At 41.5% G+C, this 24066-nt stretch overlaps 1 protein-coding gene across 12 annotated transcripts in view; it reads left to right on the top strand.

The window, feature by feature from the left end:
* Window positions 1-24066, top strand: part of DLGAP2 (DLG associated protein 2) — a 391216-nt gene that overhangs the window by 148567 nt on the left and 218583 nt on the right. For 7 of the 12 annotated variants that reach the window (XM_083431533.1, XM_083431526.1, XM_083431535.1 and 4 more), the window contains one exon: window positions 18604-18636. In XM_083431533.1, the coding sequence (XP_083287659.1) occupies window positions 18604-18636 (33 nt within the window). Of the gene's footprint in view, window positions 1-1983; window positions 2001-17746; window positions 17927-18603; window positions 18637-24066 lie in introns of those variants that run through there. The other 5 variants (XM_083431532.1, XM_083431538.1, XM_083431536.1 and 2 more) reach the window with 5 other exon arrangements.

Here is a 24066-nt window from a genome sequence, read left to right on the forward strand (position 1 = left end):
TATTAGATAAATGAAAATGGTAGCTTTGTTTAAAGTAAAGGTAAAGGGACCCTGACCATTAGGACCAGTCGTGACCAACTCTGGGGTTGCAGTGCTCATCTCACTTTATTGGCCGAGGGAGCCGGCATACAGCTTCCGGGTCATGTGGCCAGCATGACAAAGCCGCTTCTGGCAAACCAGAGCAGCACACAGAAACGCTGTTTACCTTCCCGCTGAAGCGGTACCTATTTATCTACTTGTACTTTGACATGCTTTCGAACTGCTAGGTTGGCAGGAGCAGGGACCGAGCAACGGGAGCTCACCCCGTCGTGGCGATTTGAACCGCCGACCTTCTGATTGGCAAGTCCTAGGCTCTGTGGTTTAACCCACAGCGCCACCCTTAGCTTTGTTTAAAAGGGGCATCTAAATCCAGCATATCTTCCTTTCCACAGGCGATGTGTATATAACTTCTTCTTTTTCTAAAATGCACAATATATTTATTTTATGCCCATTGATATTAGCTACTGGAAAGAATATTTAGTTTTTCATATAATTTACAATGTGAGTTATCCAATGGCTGTGGCTAGTATGTGTGTGGCTAATATTTGGTATTAGCCAATGCCATTAGGTTAGGTACAGCATTAATATGTTTTATTGAACCCACCTATTTTTGTTAATGCTGATGAATGCATACATACAGTCTGTGGTCACCAATGTGCTTTCTATGAAACTGCCCATGAAACTGCAAACTTCTGCGGGGGTTACAGTCTGGGGATAGCGCATAAAGCCAAAATCATGTAGAGTCAAAACACATTGGGTACAATAGTGGGTGGGATTTCCCCCCAGACTTCCACCCACTTTTATTTTTATTTTATTTTTTGCTGTGCACATAAAGCTGAATATGCACAAGTTAAATGTGTGTAAGTTTCAGGTCTCCTATATCCCATCAAAAATCCTACTTGGTTCCTCTTCGCACTGGCTCAGCCTCTCACACGCCCTGAAATATGCCCACATTTCATTGGATGCCAGCTTTGGATACAATACCTATGCCATATTCTCCAACATTCCTCTGATGAAAACCGGGACGCCCATCTTTTGGTGACATGCTCTCGTGGAGCCAGCTGACTTGCGTGAGAACACAGCGCCGCTGCAAGTACCAGCGCTTGCTGAAAAGCACTGGCTCATCCTCTTTCTCAAGCTGGGGACATTCTGAGATCAAATCAGAAGCTGGGATGGCTTCTGTAATTCTGGGATGTCGCAGATAAATCAGTACACCCGAAGGGTGTGCTATCCTCACTTCTGTTTGGTACAGAGGAGAGGTACAAAGAGCAAATGCAATAGTGGCTGGTGTAGGGGCCTTTTTCCTCACTGAATGGGGTGGCTTGTGGAGGTGGGGAATGATGCACCATTTTGTAGTCTTGTCTCTTTATGATATAGCAGCCATTTTGTGTTATTCCGCAAACACCGTGGCAGCCATTCCCTCAGAATTCCAAATGTGCTCACTGTCCCTAAAAGGTTGGTGACCCTGTTATATATTTTCATCCTTCACTGTTCTGCAAATGTACTCAAAAGTAATGTCACGGTCCGGTTTATGGGTGGTCAAAGTCCTGGCTGAGGACATTGGGACCGGGGGCAAGATGGCGGGGTGGGAGTAGGAACAGGAGTGAGGAAGCCAGGAGTCAGGAAGCCAATGGTCTGAGGGTTAGAGAGTCGGGAGTCAAGGAGCCAAGGGTCTAAGGAACCAGAAACAAGGAGTCAAGAAGCCAAGGGTCGAAGGAACTGGAAGCAAGGAATCAAGAAGCCAAACGCAGCAAGGCAGGAAGCGTGTTGCTGTGGCAAAGAGCCAAAGGGAAATGCTGACCTTATATCCCTTCCCGGCTCTTGCCACCAGGTGCTGTGAGTTACCAATCGGCCTCACCTGTGCGGCCGCACCTTGCCTCTTCAGAACAAACTTAGGAAAGCCCCAGTCCTGTGAAGCCCTACTGGTCACAGGGCCTGGCTCCTGTACGCACTCCTGACAAGTAAGTCCAGTTGAATTCAGTGGCATTTATTTCTAGGTAACTCTCTAGAATCCAATGTTAGAATTACCACTGGAATGGTGTAGGAAATTTCTTTTCTCTCACACACATATTAAACAATATTCCTTGTTTGTGACAAGCTGGATAGTACAGGGTCACCTTTATCAGTGCACTGAGCCTAAGCCAACCAGGAAGTCTGCATAACCTCTTCTTCATCAGGGTCAGTTTAGAGCAGCCAAATTACTACCTTAAATTATATTGAGAGCATTTTGTCAGCAGAGGACTGGCAAGGTACAAAATACACTGGCCTTCCTTAGCTTCCATTTTTGTTACACTTGTATGATTTCAATTCCAGATGGTCCGAGGAGCCGGTAATGCATCTAATAATCTTAAGAATCATTCATCCACTTAAAGCAGCATCAGAGTTATTCTACTACACTTTCTCAACTTTAGTAGGCATTATTATCTGACCCATGCCCTTAATTACCTGCTTCTAGTGTGGTGTAGTGGTTAAGAGCGGTGGACTCATAATCTGGTGAACCGGGTTTGTGTCTCCGCTCCTTCACATGCAACTGCTGGGTGACCTTGGGCTAGTAACACTTCTCTGAAGTCTCTCAGCCCCACTCACCTCACAGGGTGCTTGTTGTGGGGGAGGAAAGGAAAGGAGATTGTTGGCCACTTTGAGACTCCTTCGGGTAATGATAAAGCGGGATATCAAATCCAAACTCCTCCTCCTCCTCCTCCTCCTCCTCCTCCTCCTCCTCCTCTTCTTCTTCTTCCTTTTATGTTCACTCATTTTAACCAAAGCTGAGTAGTGTGGCCGACCTGGGCTCCTGGCAGTGACATCAATGCCATGTATAGCAGGATGGGGCAGGCTTGGGGAAAAGTTGGGATGGCTTGGGCATACTCAGCAATGACCCCAATGGTGGGGGGCCAGGCTTTGTGGCACCACATCCCAACTGGCTACCCCTGCAATTTGGACAAAGTCTTACAAAAACAAATTTTGAACCATTTCACCAGTTCTGAAAGTGTCCTAGGAGATCTTTCAAAATAAGCCACAGGTTCCCTTGTGCCTGCTTAGATAGTAATCTGACTGAGGAAGCTTTAGGACAGCTTTGTGAAAATTGATTCCCTCCAAATGTCATTGACTCCAGCTCTCACCTTCTCTGACCATTGGGCATAGTGTCTGGGGCTGATTGGACATGGAGTCCAACCTCACCTGGAGGGCCACAGGTCCCCCCCCCCCATGCTTTTAGGTGTTTCCATGTTGTATTGATCATGTGATATATATTTCACCTCAAAAATCTCTGTATTGTAAATATGGGCAGAAGGGAGACAATTGTAATTCAACTGGCTATTCTGCTCAACATAAATTTTATATTTGCATTACAAAGAGACTCAAACATAGAATAAGCTTTTATCCTAATGCATGGGTAGGCAACCTAAGGACCGGTGGCCAGATGAAGCTCAATCGCCTTCTCAATCTGGCCCGCGGACAGTCTGGGAATCAGTGTTTTTTTACATGAGTAGAACGTGTGCTTTTATTTCAAATGCATCTCTGGGTTATTTGTGGGGCATAACAATTTGTTCATTCCCGCCCCCAAATATAGTCCAGCCCACCATATGGCTTGAGGGACTGTGGACCAGTCCACGGCTGAAAATGTTTGCTGACCCCTGTTCTAATGTGTGTGAATGCCCTTATTTGTTTCACTTTTCAATAGAAACCTAGATTGGGAATAGCAGAATGTTTTTAAAAAATATATACATCAACCATATCCCTGATTTTCTCAGCAGTTTGACATGTCATGAAATTGCAGGTTCAGTGCTGACTTGATATTGGAGAGTTTCATGATATCCTAAGACAGAAATATATTTTATAAGCTGAGGTGCTTGGCTTATGGGATTTACCCTCCTCTTCCTCCCAGGTACCTGCAAACTGATTTTATATGAGTGCTTTTCTGATGCCAGCAGGATTTGGATCATTCCTAGGAAGCGATTGGGAGATAAGAGATGTTGGCCAAAATGTACTTGTAATAATTAAATTGCCAGCTGGCAGCATGTCAATAGTTGGATGTTCTTGCTGACAGAGCCAAGAGAACCTTTTAGCTTGCTGTAAGTTGATAGAGGTCTGAAAGACCTGTCAGTCACCAAGATGTGCTCTGCCTATAATAATAGCTCACATTCCAGGATATATGAAGTGTTATTCACTCGTAAGAGGAATGCATAAATCCACTAGCATTGCGGATCATATCTCAGAAAAGCTAGGTACATGAAGGACTTTTCTGCTGAGTGATTTAGATCAGGCTGTTCTCTTATAGATTGGTAGAGTTGGAAGGGACTCTGAGGATCATCTAGTCCAAGCCCCAGCAATGCAGGAATCTGAGCTAGATCGTGCATGACAGATGGCCATCCAACCTCTGCTTAAAAGCCTTCAAGGAAGGAGAGTTCACTACCCCTCATGAGAGTCTGTTCCACTGTTGAACAGCCTTCTCTCGTTTTAAGAGTAAAACCATTGGTTCCTATATATATTTGCTTGTGTTAGTAGGCCTGCAGAATAATGTCCCACATACCTATAATCTTATCTCCCCTTATGTCCCCCACCTGAACAAGATACTGTATGTGTAGTGTTGTAACAATCAGAAACATTATTATTTACGCTTATTTAACCGACAAAAGTTGGTCACATTATGACACCTGGAGCCAAATTAGAAATGGTAACAATACTTGTTTGAAGCTACCGTCTTCCCCTTTGCTTCTTGCAGCCATTGAGGAAAGGTAGTAATAGCATGACTTCACAGCATCACTGAACACCTGTAGTCACATGATACCACAAAGCCAATTCAAAGTGAAGGCAGTAAACATTGCCTTCATTCTGAATGGGTATCTGTGAGAGACCTATACCATCAACATTCTGATCCTGTTTGTAGCCCTCTCCCTGTTCCCAAGTGGGTTTGCTTTTTGCAGCAATGAAAATGTTCATAAGAATTGACCCATGTATCAGGTCAGCTCCAGCGTTTTGCAAGTAAGGGAGAGGGAGGAGGGAGAGAGAGAAAGAGGATAGTGGTGTATTAACAGAGACAGGAAAGAAAACCTATCCTTCTGTTATCATATAAAATTATATTTCGATGTTTAATGTTTATCTTATGCTAAAAGCAGGAGGAAGGTTAAAGGGGCTTGTCTCAGTATGTTGTCAAGCTTAATTATTAAATGATTTTCAAAGTGCTATGAAGTTTTAGATTAAAGGATCCTCATATTGCAGGACTAAAGTGATCTCATTTATTATTCATTTATTATCAGATGCTGTAGGGTTGATGCAGAGCTGGTATTTTAATTAAAAAACAATAAATTGAAATGTTGATGCCCAAATTAGCTTCGCTTTAATGCATATAGCTTAAAATGATAACTACTGGCTATAAAAGTTTGGTTCTGAAAAATTGCAATGAATAGTTTTCAATAGTGAGCAACAGTGAGCACATGTCTGCCTTAAGCGCCTGCAGTTTTAGAACCAGTGGGATATAGTGGTGAATATCTTTGCATGTGGAAGATTCAGCTTGCACACCTATACAAACTTTGGACTTAATGATAGTTATTTCCAAGTTAGTAAATGATAGTTATTTCCAAGTTAGTATGCATTGGGCCAAGGTGTGAGTAACATCCTCTGTTTGAAGGGCTGCCTAGTCCTAATCCAGTTTAAAGCAAAATAACCATAAGAAGAGAGAGCAAGAGGGGCCTTGAAGTTGCCTGTCTATAGTTAGCGTCTGGAGAGCAGACTGAGCAGGCACCCAGGTCACAATAGGAAACCATTTTGTGAGTCAAAATGTTTTTAACACTATACTTGCTGCTTCTTGAGCGGATATGCTTAAGGGGTGTCCTCATTCCACTTTTAATATTATCAATCTCCCCCTTTTTTTCCATTCATGAAATAAGGTATATCATATCTATACCAGTGCGGTGTGGTGGCACCTTGCAGTGTTCAGTGGAGGTCTCCAATGGGTACAAGTTTCATACTCCTTCCTTGTGGAAAGAATAGACAGTATCCTATTTAGGGCACTCCCAGGTGGATATCGAAGCCCTGCTACGCTCCTGTGACTCAGAGGGTGAGTCCCTTGCAATGTCTCTGTCTCCCAAGTCTTTAGAAGCCAAAGACTACAAAATAAGCCGAGGCAGCTATAGTTGGCCAAGCAGCATCTCCAAGGAGGTGGAGCCTACATAATACTAAGTTGGCTTTGTCTTCCTGCAGACATCTTCTGTAGCTACCTTAGCAAGACCCAGTGCTTTTTTTCTTTTTAAAAAATGTTTAGGGGTACTCTCATTTTGACTCAAGAAAATCACCATTTTATAGTTCAAATCAGGGGGGGGGGGGAATACAGTAAATGGACAAATGGACAGAAATTCACAAGATGTTTAGGGATATGCGTACCCCCCAGAAAAAAGCACTGGCAAGTCCCACCGGAGGTATCCAAAATTCTGCCTGCTCTTGATGGAACACTGTCATATTGTGAGCCTCGGTTTCCCATGGAATTTGGACACTGAATTGTTCCCATGCAATTGGACATGTATTAGCTGGTATTATGGGCTTATACTAGGAAGACCTGAGTTTATATCTTCACCCAACCATCAAGTTCACTGGGTAACGTTGGCCCTGCCATTGTCTCTTTGACTTACCCCCCATTCTCGTTGAAGAGAAGAGGACCCTGGAGGGACAACAACATACATAAATTCTTCTTTGCCCAGTTAGCACACAGTATTGTTGAGAGTTTGGTTGACAAATTAGTTTCTCTCATTGGTGAAACACAAGGGACAACTGAGCAACACCATACAGAGTCCTTTTCTAATATTTAAGATGATATTTTATTTTATTAAAGAGAAAGGAACCCAAGTGATTATATGGAAGCTTTATTTAGGGGCAGTTTAATATTAACTGTAGAATACTTAGACAAACTGTTGAGAACATTTCCTCCTGGCTTCTATATACATATGCTATTGACACCGAACCCTTGTTGCAAAATTAGTTAGTTATTTCAGGCACAGGGTGCCATCAGCTCTGCAATGATTCATGACTGCTACATTTAAACCACGATGCCTAATTTTTATAAAATTCTCCATCTGGACTTTTTTATTCCACAGAATGGACTTCCTGTGCTATGTTCAGACACTGGTACATGCTAATAAGATTTTGTGGTGCAATAATCACAAATGCTCTAGATCCCACCCCCTCCATATATTTTAAGGTATAGCAGACAAAGCTCACTTTCCTATTTGCAACATTTCACATTAGTTTAGTTCCCAAAAAAAACATTTAAATAAGGGTTTCTTATGATAGAAGCAGCATGACCTTAAAACGGCAATGTACTTGGAGACTATGTTGGAGCAAAAGAGACAGAAATAAGAATTTGTGCATTATGCTGATGGCAAGGTTGCCACCAAGAATGCAACCCCATGGGTGCTACTCCACATAACAGGCCATTTGTCAAACATTTGTCAGTCTTTTGTCTAAGTCCCAGATGGTTTGGACCAATGTTATCATACCCCACTCCAGTAAAGAAAGGTTTCGCTAGCATGGTTAACATACCTGACTTATATAAGGAGTGCTTCAAAACAAGAAACTTAACACAGATAGTGACACCTGTCTTTTCAGTGGCAAAGCATGATACTTAACTATACGGGATGGCAAATATGACCTATTAGACATTACTGAACCCTAGTGGGTTGAGACCCATGAATGGAATGTAGAAATTGAGGGGTATAACCCATTCAAAAGGAATAAACCAAACAGGATGGGAGGAGGAGTAGCATTATATGTAAAGTATGCGTACATTTGTGAAGAGATCTATGGTGTGAAGCATGGAAGGCAGAAGGGAATCCAATATGGATGGGGGTTTCTTAAAGGTGAACTATTGGAGGCACAAATGCAGACAATTCCAACAAGAAAAAAAGTGGGAGGCATCTGAAGAATGTGACTGCATAAGGAGCTTACAGATGACCTGAAATTTGCAGAGGGCATGTATAAGAAAGGGGAGAAAGGGGAAATTATGAAGGAAGAATACACATGAGTATTCAACAGTTGCAGGGGGAAAGTCATGCAGCCCAAAGCTCAGAATGAGATTGTGAGAGAGGTTAAAATGATGAAATAAGGTATCTTTGGCTATGTTTGAAGCAAGAGGAAGGACAAACAAGTAGTAGGTCCTCTATGTGGAGGTGATGGAGAAATGCTATTGTGTGACAGAGAGAAGGCAGAACTGCCCAACACCTGCTTTGTCTCTGTCTTCACCCAAAAGGAAAGCAGTGCCCAACCTGGTGATAAGAGGATAAAAGATGCAAGGACGGAGCTGCAGCTCAAAGAGGTGGCAAGGGAACACATAGCTACTTCAGTTGATGGGGGCCTGATGAGCCATGCCCAAGGGTAATGAGAGTGTTCATCATTTGAGTTTCACTATGAAATATATTTCTTAATGATTTGTGGAGTTCTGTAAGAATTGGGGGTACTAGGCCAGTAGGCTGATAATGTCTGTCACTCATATTTGATCACTGTTCCGGGCAACATTTAGTCCCAAATTCTAAAATGAGAACTATAAATGTCTAGAATGTGGAACAAGATTAAAAGCAGGCATTCACTCCTTCACTTTCAAATATTTTGCAGTCAAGACAACTGCATTAAATGCAGTTTTACCAGAACACATTCTTGGTGTTGCAGTGTCAAGAAATGTGGTCATCATTCTCTATGCATCGGTAGTGAGCCAAGGAGTCAACAGACTGTACAAATTTTACTTGATGTTGATTGGTATTATATTGTGTTACTTGGCAGCAAATTCTTAGAATCATAGAATCATAGAGTTGGAAGAGACCACAAGGGCCATCGAGTCCAACCCCCTGCCAAGCAGGAAACACCATCAGACCACTCCTGACATATGGTTGTCAAGCCTCTGCTTAAAGACCTCCAAAGAAGGAGACTCCACCACACTCCTTGGCAGCAAATCCCACTGTCGAACAGCTCTTACTGTCAGGAAGTACTTCCTAATGTTTAGGTGGAATCTTCTTTCTTGTAGTTTGGACCCATTGCTCCGTGTCCGCTTCTCTGGAGCAGCAGAAAACAACCTTTCTCCCTCCTCTATGTGACATCCTTTTATATATTTGAACATGGCTATCATATCACCCCTTAACCTCCTCTTCTCTAGGCTAAACATGCCCAGCTCCCTTAGCCGTTCCTCAAACTTGTCAAACTGAAATGAAACTTATTGAAACTATGCAGTATTTAAATTTGGTTTTTGGAGTTTTCGCCCCCTTTCCTAAAAGCAAAACTTGAGAAAGGAAGTTAGGAGCCAGCTGCTGTTTGCTATGACCCGTTAAACATTTGTTTCTCAAGTCTCTTCAATGATTTCTCATGTAAGTGTCAAGAATGGTGTGACTTACTTCATGATAGCTCCTAGGAAAGAGCCGGGTCAATAGTTTCCCCACCAAGTTAAATACATGTCTGCTTCAGACCAATAATCATGCCAGCAGAGGGGAATGTTCCTAAGACTAATCTATTAAGCCAGAGAGCTTGGTTCGAGTGATCTCTGTGAATATTCACTTGTTTACAATAGCAGGTAGCTTTGTGTTGTTGTTCTTTCTCTAAAAGGTCAGAAAGCAAGTTAAATGTATGAGAATTTCTTGGGAAAAGCTGAAGTCAAATAATGGGATGTTTATCTAGCTAGAAACCCCATGCCACCATAGCTTTATACAAAACAATGACAAATTATCCAAGAAAGGGGCTGCCCATGTTCTGTGGGACGGTCCCTAAGGATGCTTCAGAATCTGGAAGAATGTCACCACCTGATTTCATGTGGGTCAGCATTATTATATGACACCAGTGCCTTCAAAGCTGCACAATATAATGCTCTCCAATGTGTTTCTGGGCCTAATTCAAGCTTTAGTCATTTATATTTTAGACTTCACAAGGCATGGAACAGAACAAAGCAAAAGCGATAATCAGTCTAAAACACCATTAAAACACTACATCAAACCATTGGAGCCATTAACTAATCCGCTAATTATGCAAAAAAGAAAAAGAAATAAAGAAAAGAAACCATTACCAGATTTGCAGTCATTCCTCACATCCCTGTGTGAAAAGATGTGTTTTCAGTTGTCTCCTGGAAATCACGACACATATTTTGGGAATTACTTCACCTGGGAGAAAGCTGTGCAGCAGCCAGCAAATCAGTTCAAATGGCTCATGGTCAGCAGAGGCAAGAAGCAGGTTTCGCCCTCACATTGCAACCTTAGCACATACAAGTCCATGCCTTCTATTTAGTTACTTGTTGGCCATGACACTGAGTTGTCTGGGCTTTGCTTGGTAGAGATTCTGAAGGGGCATGCAGCCTCTGTGTGCAAAGGGTAAAGACACACTCTCGATCCTTGCGGTATAGATGTGGCCCACACCCACCCACCATGAGAGGCATCTACCATAACTAACAGATGAGAGGGGGGAAAGGTAAAGGTGCATTTGATTTCCTATACAGCTTCTTCCCACCCTTCTTTTCTTTGCTCTGCGAGCTTGACTTCTCTGTGTTGAAAGAAGGCATGCAGTTGCAAATTGAACTAAATTGCAACTAGAAATGCAAATGTTCATCTGACATGTAGATAAATATAAACATTCATTTTCTGAAATGCTTCATCGTGAGGCACCTTCGCATTTCTTTTCCTTTTTTTCCAAAGATAAAGCTGCTCAAATCACCAATTTGTTTTTTGTGTTTCTCATTGCTCTCAAGGAGGGTCAGGGCCTGAAATGGTGAGGCAACAAGGGACATACAGTGGTACCTTGAGTTAAGAACTTAATTCGTTCTGGAGGTCTTAACCTGAAACTGTTCTTAACCTGAAGAACCACTTTAGCTAATGGGGCCTCCCACTGCCGCTGTGCCGCCAGAGCATGATGTCTGTTCTCATCCTGAAGCAAAGTTCTTAACCCAAGGTACTATTTCTGGGTTAGCGGAGTCTGTAACCTGAAGTGTCTGTAACCTGAAGCGTATGTAACCCGAGGTACCACTGTACTGCATGTTGCTTATGCATTGGGTCCTATATGGCTGACACACCCTTCTCTGGTAAAAGATTCTCTGCTTTTCAGCAAGGGAAAGGGCTGGGATGAGAAAGTTTCCCTTGATAACCATTTCCTCTATGAAACTCCCTGCTCGCTGGTTTCACCACTGCAGAATTGCACTGCCATGTTTTTTAAAAAATAAACATGGCTCTGTAACAGTAGCACCAAGGGTAAAATGGACAAAGAGAAAAACTTAGGGTGGGCAGTGGAGCCAATTGGCAAGTGGCAAGTTATGTTAGCTTTGTAAACCACTTCTTTTATTGAAGTACGCAATATTTTAATGCCATCATCATCGTGGAGGTGTCTGTGGAGGGGATATGTTGATTGAAAAGGTCTAGCCAACCAGATGATTAGTTGGGTTCCTATTGAGGGTATTTGGCAAGCCAACATGACATTGATGTGGGATTGAGGATTGGTGTGGTTGTTCTTTGGTGTTATGGCAGGGGACAAAGCTGAAGTGCAACTTTTGAATTAATGTGTTTTTAATAATAAAAAAGCACTAAAAGAAAAAGGGAAAACAAAGGATGTTAGCCTAAGGAAACCTTTTAAATAAATAAAAGTACTCCCTCCCCACAATGCACACATTGCTACATACATCAATGCCAGTACAATTTCTGTGGTGCTCTTTATCTCGCTGTCCACTTATTTAACATACAAATTTAATATACTTAATGATGTACCTCTTTCCACACTATACATTTCAAGGTAAATGAATGATCAAAACAACATTCTAAAAAGTATCTCTCTATCTCCACACACACACACACACACACACAAAACACCATTCCAGAAATAAAAATGGGATGAGAATGCAAACAACTGCAATTTTCACTTCTGTTTCCACTGGAATTCTCTGACATCCCTAGCATAAGTTTGCAGCCTTATTCATCCTGACAGCGTCAGTCTCCTTGACTGCCTCTAGCACTGCTGTCTGTTCCTCTACTCCTTTTCTGCCAACCATCGCTTCCTTTGTCCTTGTGACCTGTGTGAGACGCCTTCTTCTTTCTCTTTCTTCTTTTTCCTCTTGCCTCAGTCCCTTCCACCTACACTTCCCTCAAGGTTTGTGTATCTCACTCCAACCCTTGTTGAACTGGAAACTTGTCAGGAAGACTTCTTTTGTAGTGAAGCTGAATTGAAGGTGATAGTTTTTGTTGTGATGAACTGAGCCTTGAGGAATCCCACTAAACAGCAGAATTTCTTTCCCCCAACAGATCTGCCACATTTATTTTTCAACACGAGGTCTAAGCAAGGAGAGTGCCAGGTTTAACAAAAATATAGGCACAAGGGAAGGGGAAATGCAGGGAGACATGAAAAGGAGGAATGGAAATTAAACATAATTCATAATGTAGTCAGGTTTTATGGCCATGACACATAGTTGTATTTAGATACAAATATTGAAGCAAAATCCTGAAAATGACTAATAGCCGTTGAGCTTTGCTTTAAATTATACCTTGGCTCCCAGCTGCACTCAATCTCATGATAATATATACATATTTTATTTCTCTTTAAATGGCAGAAAATGAACTGTAAATTCCATTTCCCTGACATCAGAGAAGCATTATGCAGACAAACAATGACAGAGAAATATTCTGTAGGAATCTTTCATTGACATAAACGAGTAGAAAATGTGCAACATTAAATGCAGTCTTTAGGATGAATTTTCAAAGCACATTCTATCTCCAGCTAGATTTGCCAGCTTCATTTTAGACTTATCATTGATCTCTAAAACTTATAGGACTTATCCCAGAGAAAGTGTGGTTTCATGGCCTAACCGCAGTGTACTGAATGTTTTCTGAGCCATAAGGCTGCTTGCTAAAGAGGGAAAAAACAACCCACCAAGCACATTCTGTGGTCTGAGTGGTAGGGAAAGGTGACTTCCTTTGGCAACAGACCATACAACCAATGGGTTGGATCCAGACTTAGGTCATCTTAAGAACAGACCATAATGCATGACTGAATCTGGGTCCGCAAGCTGTGGTTCATAAGCATATGTCTTCATGTGTATGCATGTATGTTGGTGTGTAATGTTTTATACAGTTGTGGTTCTGGTTGGAAGGATGTGGGTCATTGTTGAGGGTGCTCACTCAGCTTCGGATCAGCTTTTGAACGAAAGGGAGGGTGTTTAGGATAACAATGATCATGAATTGCAGAAGCATAACGTTTCAGATAGCCACCAACTTTCTAGGGCATGGCAAAGACTATTGTTTTCTTTGTTTCCAGAAATCTAAGAAACAAGATCTATCTTGTCACTGACTCCTGCATGGTGCCATCAATCAATGGTCTTAAACAAGTGGAAGAGAGGAAATCACAGCAATTCTCCACTCTCTCTTTTCCCATAAGTAGTCCAGACCAAGCCAAACCAAGTTCCCTTTGCATAAGGAGAGGGAAAAGAAGATTTTAGTTACACAGAGATGCAACTTTTGACGCTAGCACTGAAAGGTGTTTGTCAGGTTAGGCAAAACATTAATTTTTAAGAGACATATTCATGGACCCTAGAAGTTTGTAGAGAAAGAGAATACTAGGCATAGAGTAGATAGCAAGTTGAAGACTAAGCACATTTTTTAGAATGAACAGCATTAATTAAAACTGTTGCTGCAACAGTTGTTGACACAGGCTCTCCTATCTAGGTCAAAATGTATCTACGGTAAATGTACATTTAGTCTGTCATCTTTAACTCATGCAATTTATTTTCTGAGACAGGAAAGGAAAACAACTTAATTAATAGATTAACTGAGTTGACTTATTGAAGTAGTAGAGCTCCACTGTGTGGCTGGGTGACTTTGCTAATCAACAGTAGCAGCATTGGAAATATAGAACGAAGGCTCATGATTAGCTATATGTTTTTATTTACCCCTCAGGTGTGTAATATTTGTCTAGATTTGTTGGATGCTGTGCTTATTAGTGTGTTTTGTGACAGTTTTTATAGCAGGAAGACTAGGGGAACCCCATGTGCAACTAAAGCAGTTATCTTTCTCTCTGCAGTAAAGGGAGCACTTTTGGGGGGGGGGGGTGGAAGGAAGGAAGGAGCACATGAAGCCAAGGCTTGCTTCAAGTGAGGGACCTAGTTTCCCCAGACCTAGTGCTATAGTGCTTGAACCAACCCCGAGAGTAGCAGTAGGAAGACTTTTTAGATAGCATGTCAGGAAATCCTTTTTCATATTTCATTTGCCATGCGCTGAGAAGTGAATATGCTCTAGCACTAATGGTTTGGTACAGGGAGAGGAAGCCAATTTGTTTATGAGCCCCAAAAGAGCATTGGAAGGAAATTTGGAGGGAAAGGAAGCTTAAAGCATAGGATAGGGCTGCTTAGGGACCAAGACTTTGATGAACTTTAAGGAAATTTGATAGATTCGTAACTGCTGAACAGGAAGATGGCTACTAGCCACAACTGCTATGTTCTACCTCTACTGTGGGAGGTAATATGCCTCTGAGTACCAGTTGCTAGGATTCGCATGTGGAGAGAGTACTGTTTTGCTCATTTTCTGATAGCTAGCTTCTCATAGGCATCTGTTTGGCAACTGTGAGGACAGAGTGCTTGCAGATTAGCCATCCACTTATAACTAGCTTTTCTAACTCTAATTAATACATGAAGGGGTTAAGAACATAGAGCAAGGTGTCCTGCCAGGCTCAGCTAGGATACTGTTCTTCCATGGAAAATACTTCTTTGGGAGGTTGTGGGCTCTCTTTCATTGTATGTTTTTAAGCAGATACTGTATGACCACCTGCTTAAAGTTGAGATTCCTGCATTGCGGGGAGTTAGACTAGATGATCCTTCAGGTCCCTTCCAACTCTACAGTTCTGTGATTCTATGAACTGCACTGCCTCGCAGAAGCTTTCACAGACTCTAGAAGTGCAGAAAATGAGTGGCGATATTTGTACCCACTTGTCTGCCAGCAGCTGCCTTATTTACAAAGGAGCTCAAATCTCTGTTGCTGACAGTCTTTCCTTAGGAATGTAAGACATAGGGCAGGCATAGGCAAACTCCAGCCCTCCAGATGTTTTAAGACTACAATTCCCATCATCCCTGACAACTGGTCCTGTTAGCTAGGGATGATGGGAATTGTAGTCCCAAAACATCTGGAGGACCGGCGTTTGCCTATGCCTGACATAGGGCCATAGGAAGTGCCTACACTGAGTGAGACACATGGTTCATTCACCTAAGCATTGACTTTGTTCAGACTGACGGTGGCTTCCCTGTGTTTGAAGCCCAGGTTATCCCTCCAAACCCTACCTGGGATTGAACCTGGGACATCTCTGTATGGAAAGTATGTGCTCTGCCCACTGAGCTATGGCCCTTCTCTTGCACAAAGCAGACCAAGAGTTTGAAGTGCCGTTTGGGGAAAAACACCCTTTGCAGAATGTAAGCTGTTGTAGCGCGGAGGGCTTATTTAAACTGCTGCTTACAGAAAAGAATTTCACAGTATCTTTTAATTACTGTGAATGATCAGTGCCTTTGTTTTACTTCTCAGCTGAAAGATGGCACTTCCCAACAGCAGGCAGGCTTCTGAAATCACGCTGAGACGATGCTGACTCAAAGGAAACATCGCCATATTTCGAATTACCAACACAGAAACATTTTTTCCGAGAGATATTCTGTTCCTCGTGAGATTTATAACTCTATTCCCAAGTGCTGTGATTAAACAGTTATATCCTTCCCCTCACACGCTCTTCTGGTCGCTTTGCAACGTTGTGCCCATTTTTCTTCACAAAACAACTTTTATCTCACATCTCTGTTCTCAGCTGACGTGATAGTAAAGCAGACAAATTTACAGGCAAAATATGCAGACAAAATAAACGCTGCTTTCGATTGCATTTTAACCCACCTTAGGATCAAATGATGAAGAGCGGACTAAAGCATTTTAACTAAATGACAAGAACGAGACGAGTTGCTTGTTACGGTATGTGCGCGCAAGTCAGACGCTCCTTTCTCTAATAACATTACTCGGAATAAAAGCCACATCTCCTCAAGACTTACACGGGAAAGAAATGAAATAAAAATGGTTCCCTGAGAATGCAAAATAGAGACGTGTTTCCCTGTAAACTTTAAACAACAACAACAACACATGTTCAGTGGAACCATTAGCAGAAATAAAAATGGAAGCTTTTGGTGCAAAGTGGTTAGCACTTTCTGATATAATATTAGTTTGAAAGATTGTAGGCAATGCAAATGGGAAATGTTTTGAAAGGCTTGTGCTTCCACCAATTATACTGAAGCATACAGTCCAAGTGTTGAAGCAGACCATACAAGGATGGTCCATGGGAAGCCTTCTGCGGTGCTACCTCTTTTAACCAGGGCACCATGTGTGGCAGTCTTTCATCAGAGTGCTGCCTTTTCCTTCTTGGAGTACAACTTCAAGAGCTGCTCTTATAGAAAAGCCTTCCGGAACCATCCCAGCCTCTGCTTCTGTGCCCTAGTCTTGCCTCCTGACATTCCCTTATTCATTTCTCAGTACAGTGGTACCTCAGGTTAAGTACTTAATTCGTTCCGGAGGTCCGTTCTTAACCTGAAACTGTTCTTAACCTGAAGCACCACTTTAGCTAATGGAGACCTCTTGCTGCTGCCGCACTGCCAGAGCACAATTTCTGTTCTCATCCTGAAGCAAAGTTCTTAACCCGAGGTAATATTTCTGGGTTAGCAGAGTCTGTAACCTGAAGCGTATGTAACCTGAAGCGTATGTAACCCGAGATACAACTGTACTTTTTTTATTTAAAAAAACACGCCTGATTCTACCTCATCTCCATTTCCCCCCTTGTTCTATCTCTCTAAAGTGGACCGTAAATTCCCCTGGCAAGGACTTGTTCTATATTCTGTAGCAGTGTCTAGCTTTCTGTATACACTAAAAAAATAGGATTGTTAGGAAATGTTATTCTTGGAGTGATTTTCCTGCAACCTGCCTTGAGAGCACATGGGGAACAGAAATGTGAAACAAACTTTTTAACATTACGTTTAACAGCTGTAGGGTTCCTGGCTTACATCAGAGGCATCTTGTAGTCTGTTAAGAGACGGCCAGGTTTTTCACATTGTGCCTTAAATAGTTATATGGATGAAGGGATTTTGGCAGCTGCATGTAGGTTTCGGAACTCCATCCTCCTGCAGCACTGTGGAATGTGGGGGGAAAGACCTTTTAAAATCCCAAATTTCTCAAGCTGTTAAAGACACAGAAGTCCTCTATGTTGAAAGGTTGGACCATTTATTATTTCCTGGTTCATCCTTGTGTGCAGACATCATTTTGGTTCTTTTTGTATGCATGTAGGTAGAGGAGTGACATCTGCAAAAGCAGTCTCAGCTCACTGGGGCATCAAACCTAGCATGTTTGCTGAATGGTAGAGATGGGGAACTTGTGGCCTTCCAATGTGGTTGGGCATCAACTTGGATCAGCTGCAGCCAGTTATGGTCAATGGTCAAGGGTGTGATGGGAGTTATAATCTATCAACCTTTGGAACCCCTGATCTCAAGGACCATGTGTATAGATGTGGATCATGTAACCTGTGTTAAGGATAACGGTTTAATTTCCTGAAATGGGAATGGTTACTTATGTTAATTACTGTTTATTTTTAACGTGGAGTTTTTCCTTTGGTGGTAGCTCTCATGTGATTGGTTGACTGTGAGTCACATGAGACATTCCGTTCTGTTGTGACTGTTATTCCAATAACTGTCGTTTTTAACTGTCTTTTTGCTTTCCCCCTCTGTGAGGGAGAATGGCGGCTGAGAGAGCTTCTCAGGATACTGCTGAGGACATTGTGGGTCAGTGTGATGTATCTGAAGTGAAGCAGACAGAGGATGATCCCTAAAGGTTATTAGGCAGAAACCTGTGCACAAAAGCTCTCTGTAAGGAACAGAAAGAATACTGCAGAGGTGAAAGTAAAAAAATAAAAAAATAAAAATCCAAAAGAAACTGTAAGACCTGAGCTCTACAGTTCAAGTGAGAATGTACCCATGTTTGAATAAGCATGAGATTGTAAATATATTTTTCTCAGTTGAATATAAAGAGTTTGAACATTGTATAGTCTTTACAAAGAAGCTATCAACAACCTAGAGGAGCTATTTAGCTTCCTAGCTGTAAGCTACTCAGTTACTTTGTGTATCATCAAAATTTATACACACAACAACAACAGCAACAACCTGTATGCGTCACCTGTGGGTGTTTGTATGCATGGGACCATGTATGCAAAAGCAATGTTTATATAGGCACCACTCTCACTCTCCTTAGTTCAGATTGGCTGGGGCAACCCAGTCAGATGGGCCGGTTCCAATTATTATTATTATTATTATTATTATTATTATTATTATTATTATTCATTATCTACTATGAGTACTGGGTATTGGAGTTAGAGAAAGAGAGAAACATAAAGTGGGAAGAGATCTGTGCTTCAGTGCTGATTGTCCAAGATATAATGTATCAAACAAATATAGCGTCAAGAGAGGAGAAGCTCAAGGATATAATGAGGCAATCCTAGCTTAAAAGTGATAATCTCTGTAAAGGCTACTGTATTGACTACTTTCTGTATTTCTTTCTTTCTTTTTCCTTGCAGAGTCACAGTGTACACTCTGTGGTGAACCTGAAGGTGAGTTGCGCATCAGCATCCTTAATAATTTTGAAAGTCAATAGTGGTGATACTTGACTTGCATGATTTGTTTATTCTGCTAGTACTTTTTCTACGGTGGCAGTAGATGGAACATGTCATTAGATGTGATGCTGCTGGGGGGGGGGCGGGAGCCGGGGGGGGGGGAGAGTGGAGAAGAGACGTACTGCTGTGTTAGATGCCAGAAAATGAATTGAATTAGTGCTGAGTAAAGTACAATACATCCTTTGGGCAGCAGGAGACCAATATTCTCTTGTAATAAAAATGGAAATACCTTTTACCCAGTATTGTGCAATGGTCAGTATAACATAATAAGAAAAAAGAAAAGAAAGGGAGAGTGTGAGTATTCATTTTAGGGCATATAGAAACATATCACAGTTAGAATTTATCTCGAGCAATTGACATTCTGCTGTTGAATTAATAGCATTTTGCTATTATTTGGCAATGATTCTGTCAGTGCAAAGATTTCTCTTTGTGCCATGGAACATTCTCCTCCCTATAGGTGCCCCCTAAATATGTTCTGTATGTTCTGGGATTTTTCCCATTTGTCCAGAGCAGATTTGAGGGCAGAGCATGCCCAAGGGCCCTAATCCTTGAGCTAGCAGAAATGTTTCATTGAATACTGCCCTTATTCTCAAACTATAATCCAACCTTTCATACACTGTCCTGCAATAAGTCTTCCACTAGGTTTTGCGCAAGAGCTCATCCTACCGGTGCCATTTCTTCTTATTTTTTGGTGGCAGAGGGAGAATTTGTTTCTTGCACGTAATGTTTAGGATGTTTAATTCAACTGGATTTTAAAATGATCTTCTGTCATGCTCTCCTGTTATTATTTTATTACTATAATATCATTTCTGTATTTTGTAAATAACTTTTGAGTTCATATTGCTGAAAAGTAGGATATAAATACCAACAGAAGATAAATAACCCAGCCAACATTGTGCAAGTGCTTTTAATTTCCAGTTAGCTCAGTAGAAGAGAGTTCAGTTAACTTAGATGGATTTTGTTGTCTGTTTTTAATGTTTGTTTGCAATAATGTGGACAGAAAATTGAACTGGAAGTATTATTCAGAGAAGCCAATACATTATTCAAATAATGGGAGTTCAGGATGTGGTTAATTCATCTCAGTGAAATCAGTGGACGTACAAATTCTTAACTTTACCTGGATTGTGCCCTTACATTGTAAATTTGAAATATCATTTTCATCGCGTGTATGATTTACATTTTGATTGTATCAACCGTGAGCTGCACTTGATCTCAAGACACTGCAAACAGCCTTTGGGGATAAATAGTAGCTGCTGGTGGATTTTTAATTTAGCTGAAACGAGACAACTTCATTCTGTGGAATGTCTTAACGTCTTAAAAATAAAACTGCAAGATGTTTGTGATAATTAAAGGCTATAGGTAGTATCCAGTAGTAACCAGGGTAGACCCATTGAAATCAATAGTTAAGTAACATAAGGCCATTGATTTCTGTGGGTCCAGTCTGAATATAATTTAGTTACTACTCCATAAAGTTATTCAGCATTGTTAGCAGTAGCATTGTTTTTAAATTAAACCAGTGATCCTGTGGTTGTAGATATGGCATTTGGAAGACATGTAATAAAGCATAGTTTTCTTAATATTTTGCTGGGCAACAGGAGAGATCAGAAATCTAAAAAAATTATATTACATTGGGGCTCCTATTTTAGTCTTAAAATAATTGAGTAGGGAGAAACACTATATTATTTCAGTTAACACCTCCTTTCTTGCCATCTGTGCCTAGTGTAACCTTTTCCCTCTACTACTTCTTCTTCTTCTTCTTCTTCTTCTTCTTCTTCTTCTTCTTCTTCTATTTAAGAACTAGATGATCTGGTTTTATTTTTTTCACATTAGGAATCTGGGCATTGGTTCAAGAATAATATCTTAAACATGCAATAGATTGCTCTCGGTAGGGTTTAATTTCCACCTGAGTGACTCTGCAGTGTGCTGGTTCCGTGGTGTTACCTCCAAGTCTAAAAGAAACCAAGCAAAGACTTGTAAGTGGCCCCAGAGAACCTTTACAAACACTACTGAAGCATGGATTAATGCTTCATAATTCTTGGTGCCCTGCGATCTCTCAGCAATTTCTTCAGTAATTTGCTTGACTGCTTCAATGCAGTGCAATATTATAAGACTCCATACTTTTTTTTGTTTACACAAAAAAATGCTGTTTAATTTATTATTATTATTTTATCTAGTTTTCTGAAAGGACTTCAGTGTGCCATTATGATAACGAATTCTATTTTGGCTTGAGGCAGGGCCTGACAGGCTCCATAAAGGACTGCTGCTGCTGCTGCTGGATAGAGAGGGCTCCGTTTTTGTTTTTTAAATTGCTTTTATTTTTTATCCATGTCATTTTAAATTGTGATTTATATTAATGCTGTATTCTTAGTTTTAGATTTTATGATTTATGTGGAAATTGTTTTCCATTTGGTTGTGTACTTTCTGATGTGTTTTATTTATTGCTTATGACTTTCGTTATGTTGATAATTATGTAAATCTTGTCATGTTGTTTTAACTATGGAAAGGTGGCATACAAATAAAATGATGATGATGATGCTTTTTGTGTGAAACATGACCTCATTGTTTGTGCGTATTTGATGTTAAAATTAATTCGTTGTGATTTTGAGACACAGTCCAGAAATATAAAGGCTGTGCCCTCCAGTGAGGGCCAAGTTGTTTTATTACATTAGGGTGCTCAAATACAAAATGTATTCCGCTTCCACTTGTCCTGCCACTTTCCTCCGGGAAAACCCACTCTTTACTGCTGAATCATAGCAAACGTCAATCAGGTTTCCTCCAGATGGATGCTTGCTCTGATTTAGCACTAAAGAGTGGCTTTTCCAGGGGAAAGTGGCAGTGCAAAGGCAAAACCACTTGGGCATGTGCCTAGAAAGCATGGGATAAGCAGAAAACGGTGTACCCTTTCATGTATTAAAAGTGTGGAAGAGCCCTAAGCCACTTGAGCCACTATTATTCTTATATTAATAACATAATCACTGCCAGTTGCAAACAAATTCTACTGTTATCAAATTTTAGCTTATTTTCTTGGTTTCTTCTCTGGCATTAAACTAGAGCTTTACAGTTCAGATGTAATAGGGAACTCTAGGTGGATAAACCAGGTTCTTTGCACCAAAGCCAGAAGAGAAGGGCAAGGGAAGAACACTAAACCAGGGGTGTGGAACCTACTGACTGCCGGTCAGCTATAATCTACAGCATCATTTCATCTAGACCTGGCACTCTCCCCATTCTGTTCACACCTAGACCACATCCCCTCTACCTGTCCCATGGGAGAGAAACCAGGAGAGGGCTGTACTGGGTGTGGGAGTGGGGACTGCACTTTAGCAGCTTATTCCATCCCTTTAGCTTCCTTGACTGTCTCTTCTTTGGCTACAGCATGGAAAGAAACTAAAAGGCAGGCAGGCAGCTGCATTAGCTTGGAAGTATGGGTGCAGAGGCCATAGAGGGATGCTCTAGCCCCCGTGCTATGGCCAGGAATGCCAGTCATCCTGCATGCCTATGTCTTCTCCTCTTAGCTTTGTATCCGATAGGGAGAGTGAGGGGATAGGAGGGATGTTATTGTTTCTGTGCATGGCCATGTGTGTTTATGGATCTGTGAATACGCCCTGCTCATGCCATGCCCACTTTGGGTTCTGGCATGGCACACTTTGCTGGAATGTAAATACCTGACAGATTCCAGCCTAGGTAAAGCAACCTTGGTAGGATTTCCCCCCCTGCTCCCTTGCTAAATCATAAGGAGAAGCAATAAACCATAGTTTATGAAGCCATGAATGAGCCGAGCCAATGAATTCTAGCTTTTATTGACTGCTTTGTAAATTATCTGAAGATTTCTCTTTCACTATCTCTGTCACATGTTGACAATGATAATGTGCAAATTCAAACTTAATAGGTTGATTCATCAAAACAAAATGACCACCTCGGTTTCTCTCTCTCTTTTGTGGTCGGCTGTCTTAACTTTATTTTGTTCTGAAATTGTTCTATGGGTCTTTGGACCGCAATAAAGATTATATATTTAATTACCCATTTAAAAGACACATGAGTGAAGCAGAGACCTAGTGTGTGAGAAGTCTCAGTTATGCCCTTCCAAGTCCCTGGTTCGGCATCAGTGTAGACTCCATGATTAGGAAAGTGACCTTGCAGTGCAAATGAAAATCCATTTCCCCCATCAGTTTTGATTGTAGGTATCCAAAATTGTAGGATAGAATTCACACTCTTTTATTGTCTGAGCTGGTCCATGTTCTTTTGATCTGGAAAGTCCAATATCTTATGAGGAGAAGCTAAGGAGTTCATTGCTGCATTAGATTGAGTGATGGTCGAGCTTGTGACAGGCTTGTCACAAATTGGCTTGGGCATAAGCTGTAATAATTCCCAAAATATTGTGAAATAGCTTTGCTTATTTCTGAACCAACACCAACCCCTATTTGCCTCAATAACTGCCCATAAATCCTCTCAACTTCCACTTAACTGACTTACCTGTTCAGTGGCAACAGTAAACCATGAAAAATGAGAGAAGAGAAGAGTTGGGTATATTTCATCTTCCACTCTCCTTTACCAGTCTCTGCCCACTTTCCTCCTGTGGAAAAGTGTCTGCGCTCTCGCAGTGGCGGCAAACACAGAGAGGGAGAGAAGGAAGGAATGCATCTCCCATGTGCCTCTCCGGTGCCTGGCATGTTTCCATGCACTATTCCAGGTCACAGATCGGAAGTAGACCCTGGGAAATATAATCTCCTCAAGGGCTCCTGTACCACAGTGTCATGCTCCAGAGAGAGAATATGGGAGAGAACTTTTCTCACCCCATTTGTTCCAGAAGAATTATTCTGCAGCTTGGATTAAATTCCAAGTTGGAGAAGAAACTGGGGTTGTAAGGCTTGAGTAGTATTTGAGAAGACAGTGTGGGAGAAATGTTCAGTGAACTCAGTCCAATAATTTCTGCAGGGAAAAATCTAAGAACCTCCAAGAGAAGATGAAAGGTAAGCATAATTTGTAATTGACAAAAAGAAAATACACTGCAAAAGAAAACCCTTTAAAAGCCATTATTTATTCCATCCATCGCCATGCCTCTGTGCTCTTCATTGAGCATGAACTGCACCAGATTCCTCCTATGCAACAAGTTCACCTGGGCTTCAAAATCTCTGAGGTGCACAAAGCATGTTCTCCCTCATGGAGAGCACGTGTTGCGGTGGGGGATGACGAGACACCTCACTGTTGCTAGGCAAAAGGTTTGGCCATTCTTTTAAGAAGGGTGGGTTGTTACTGGGGAAATTTATATGTTGCCATTTATTGATTGACAGCCCTATTTGTTAAATACAATGCACGCAGCGACGAACTTCCTCTTTTCGCTTTGTGCTTCGGATCACCCGCCCTCCCTTC

The sequence above is a fragment of the Podarcis tiliguerta genome (genome assembly GCF_965153285.1).
Source record: "Podarcis tiliguerta genome assembly, chromosome: 3".
NCBI lineage: Eukaryota > Metazoa > Chordata > Lepidosauria > Squamata > Lacertidae > Podarcis > Podarcis tiliguerta.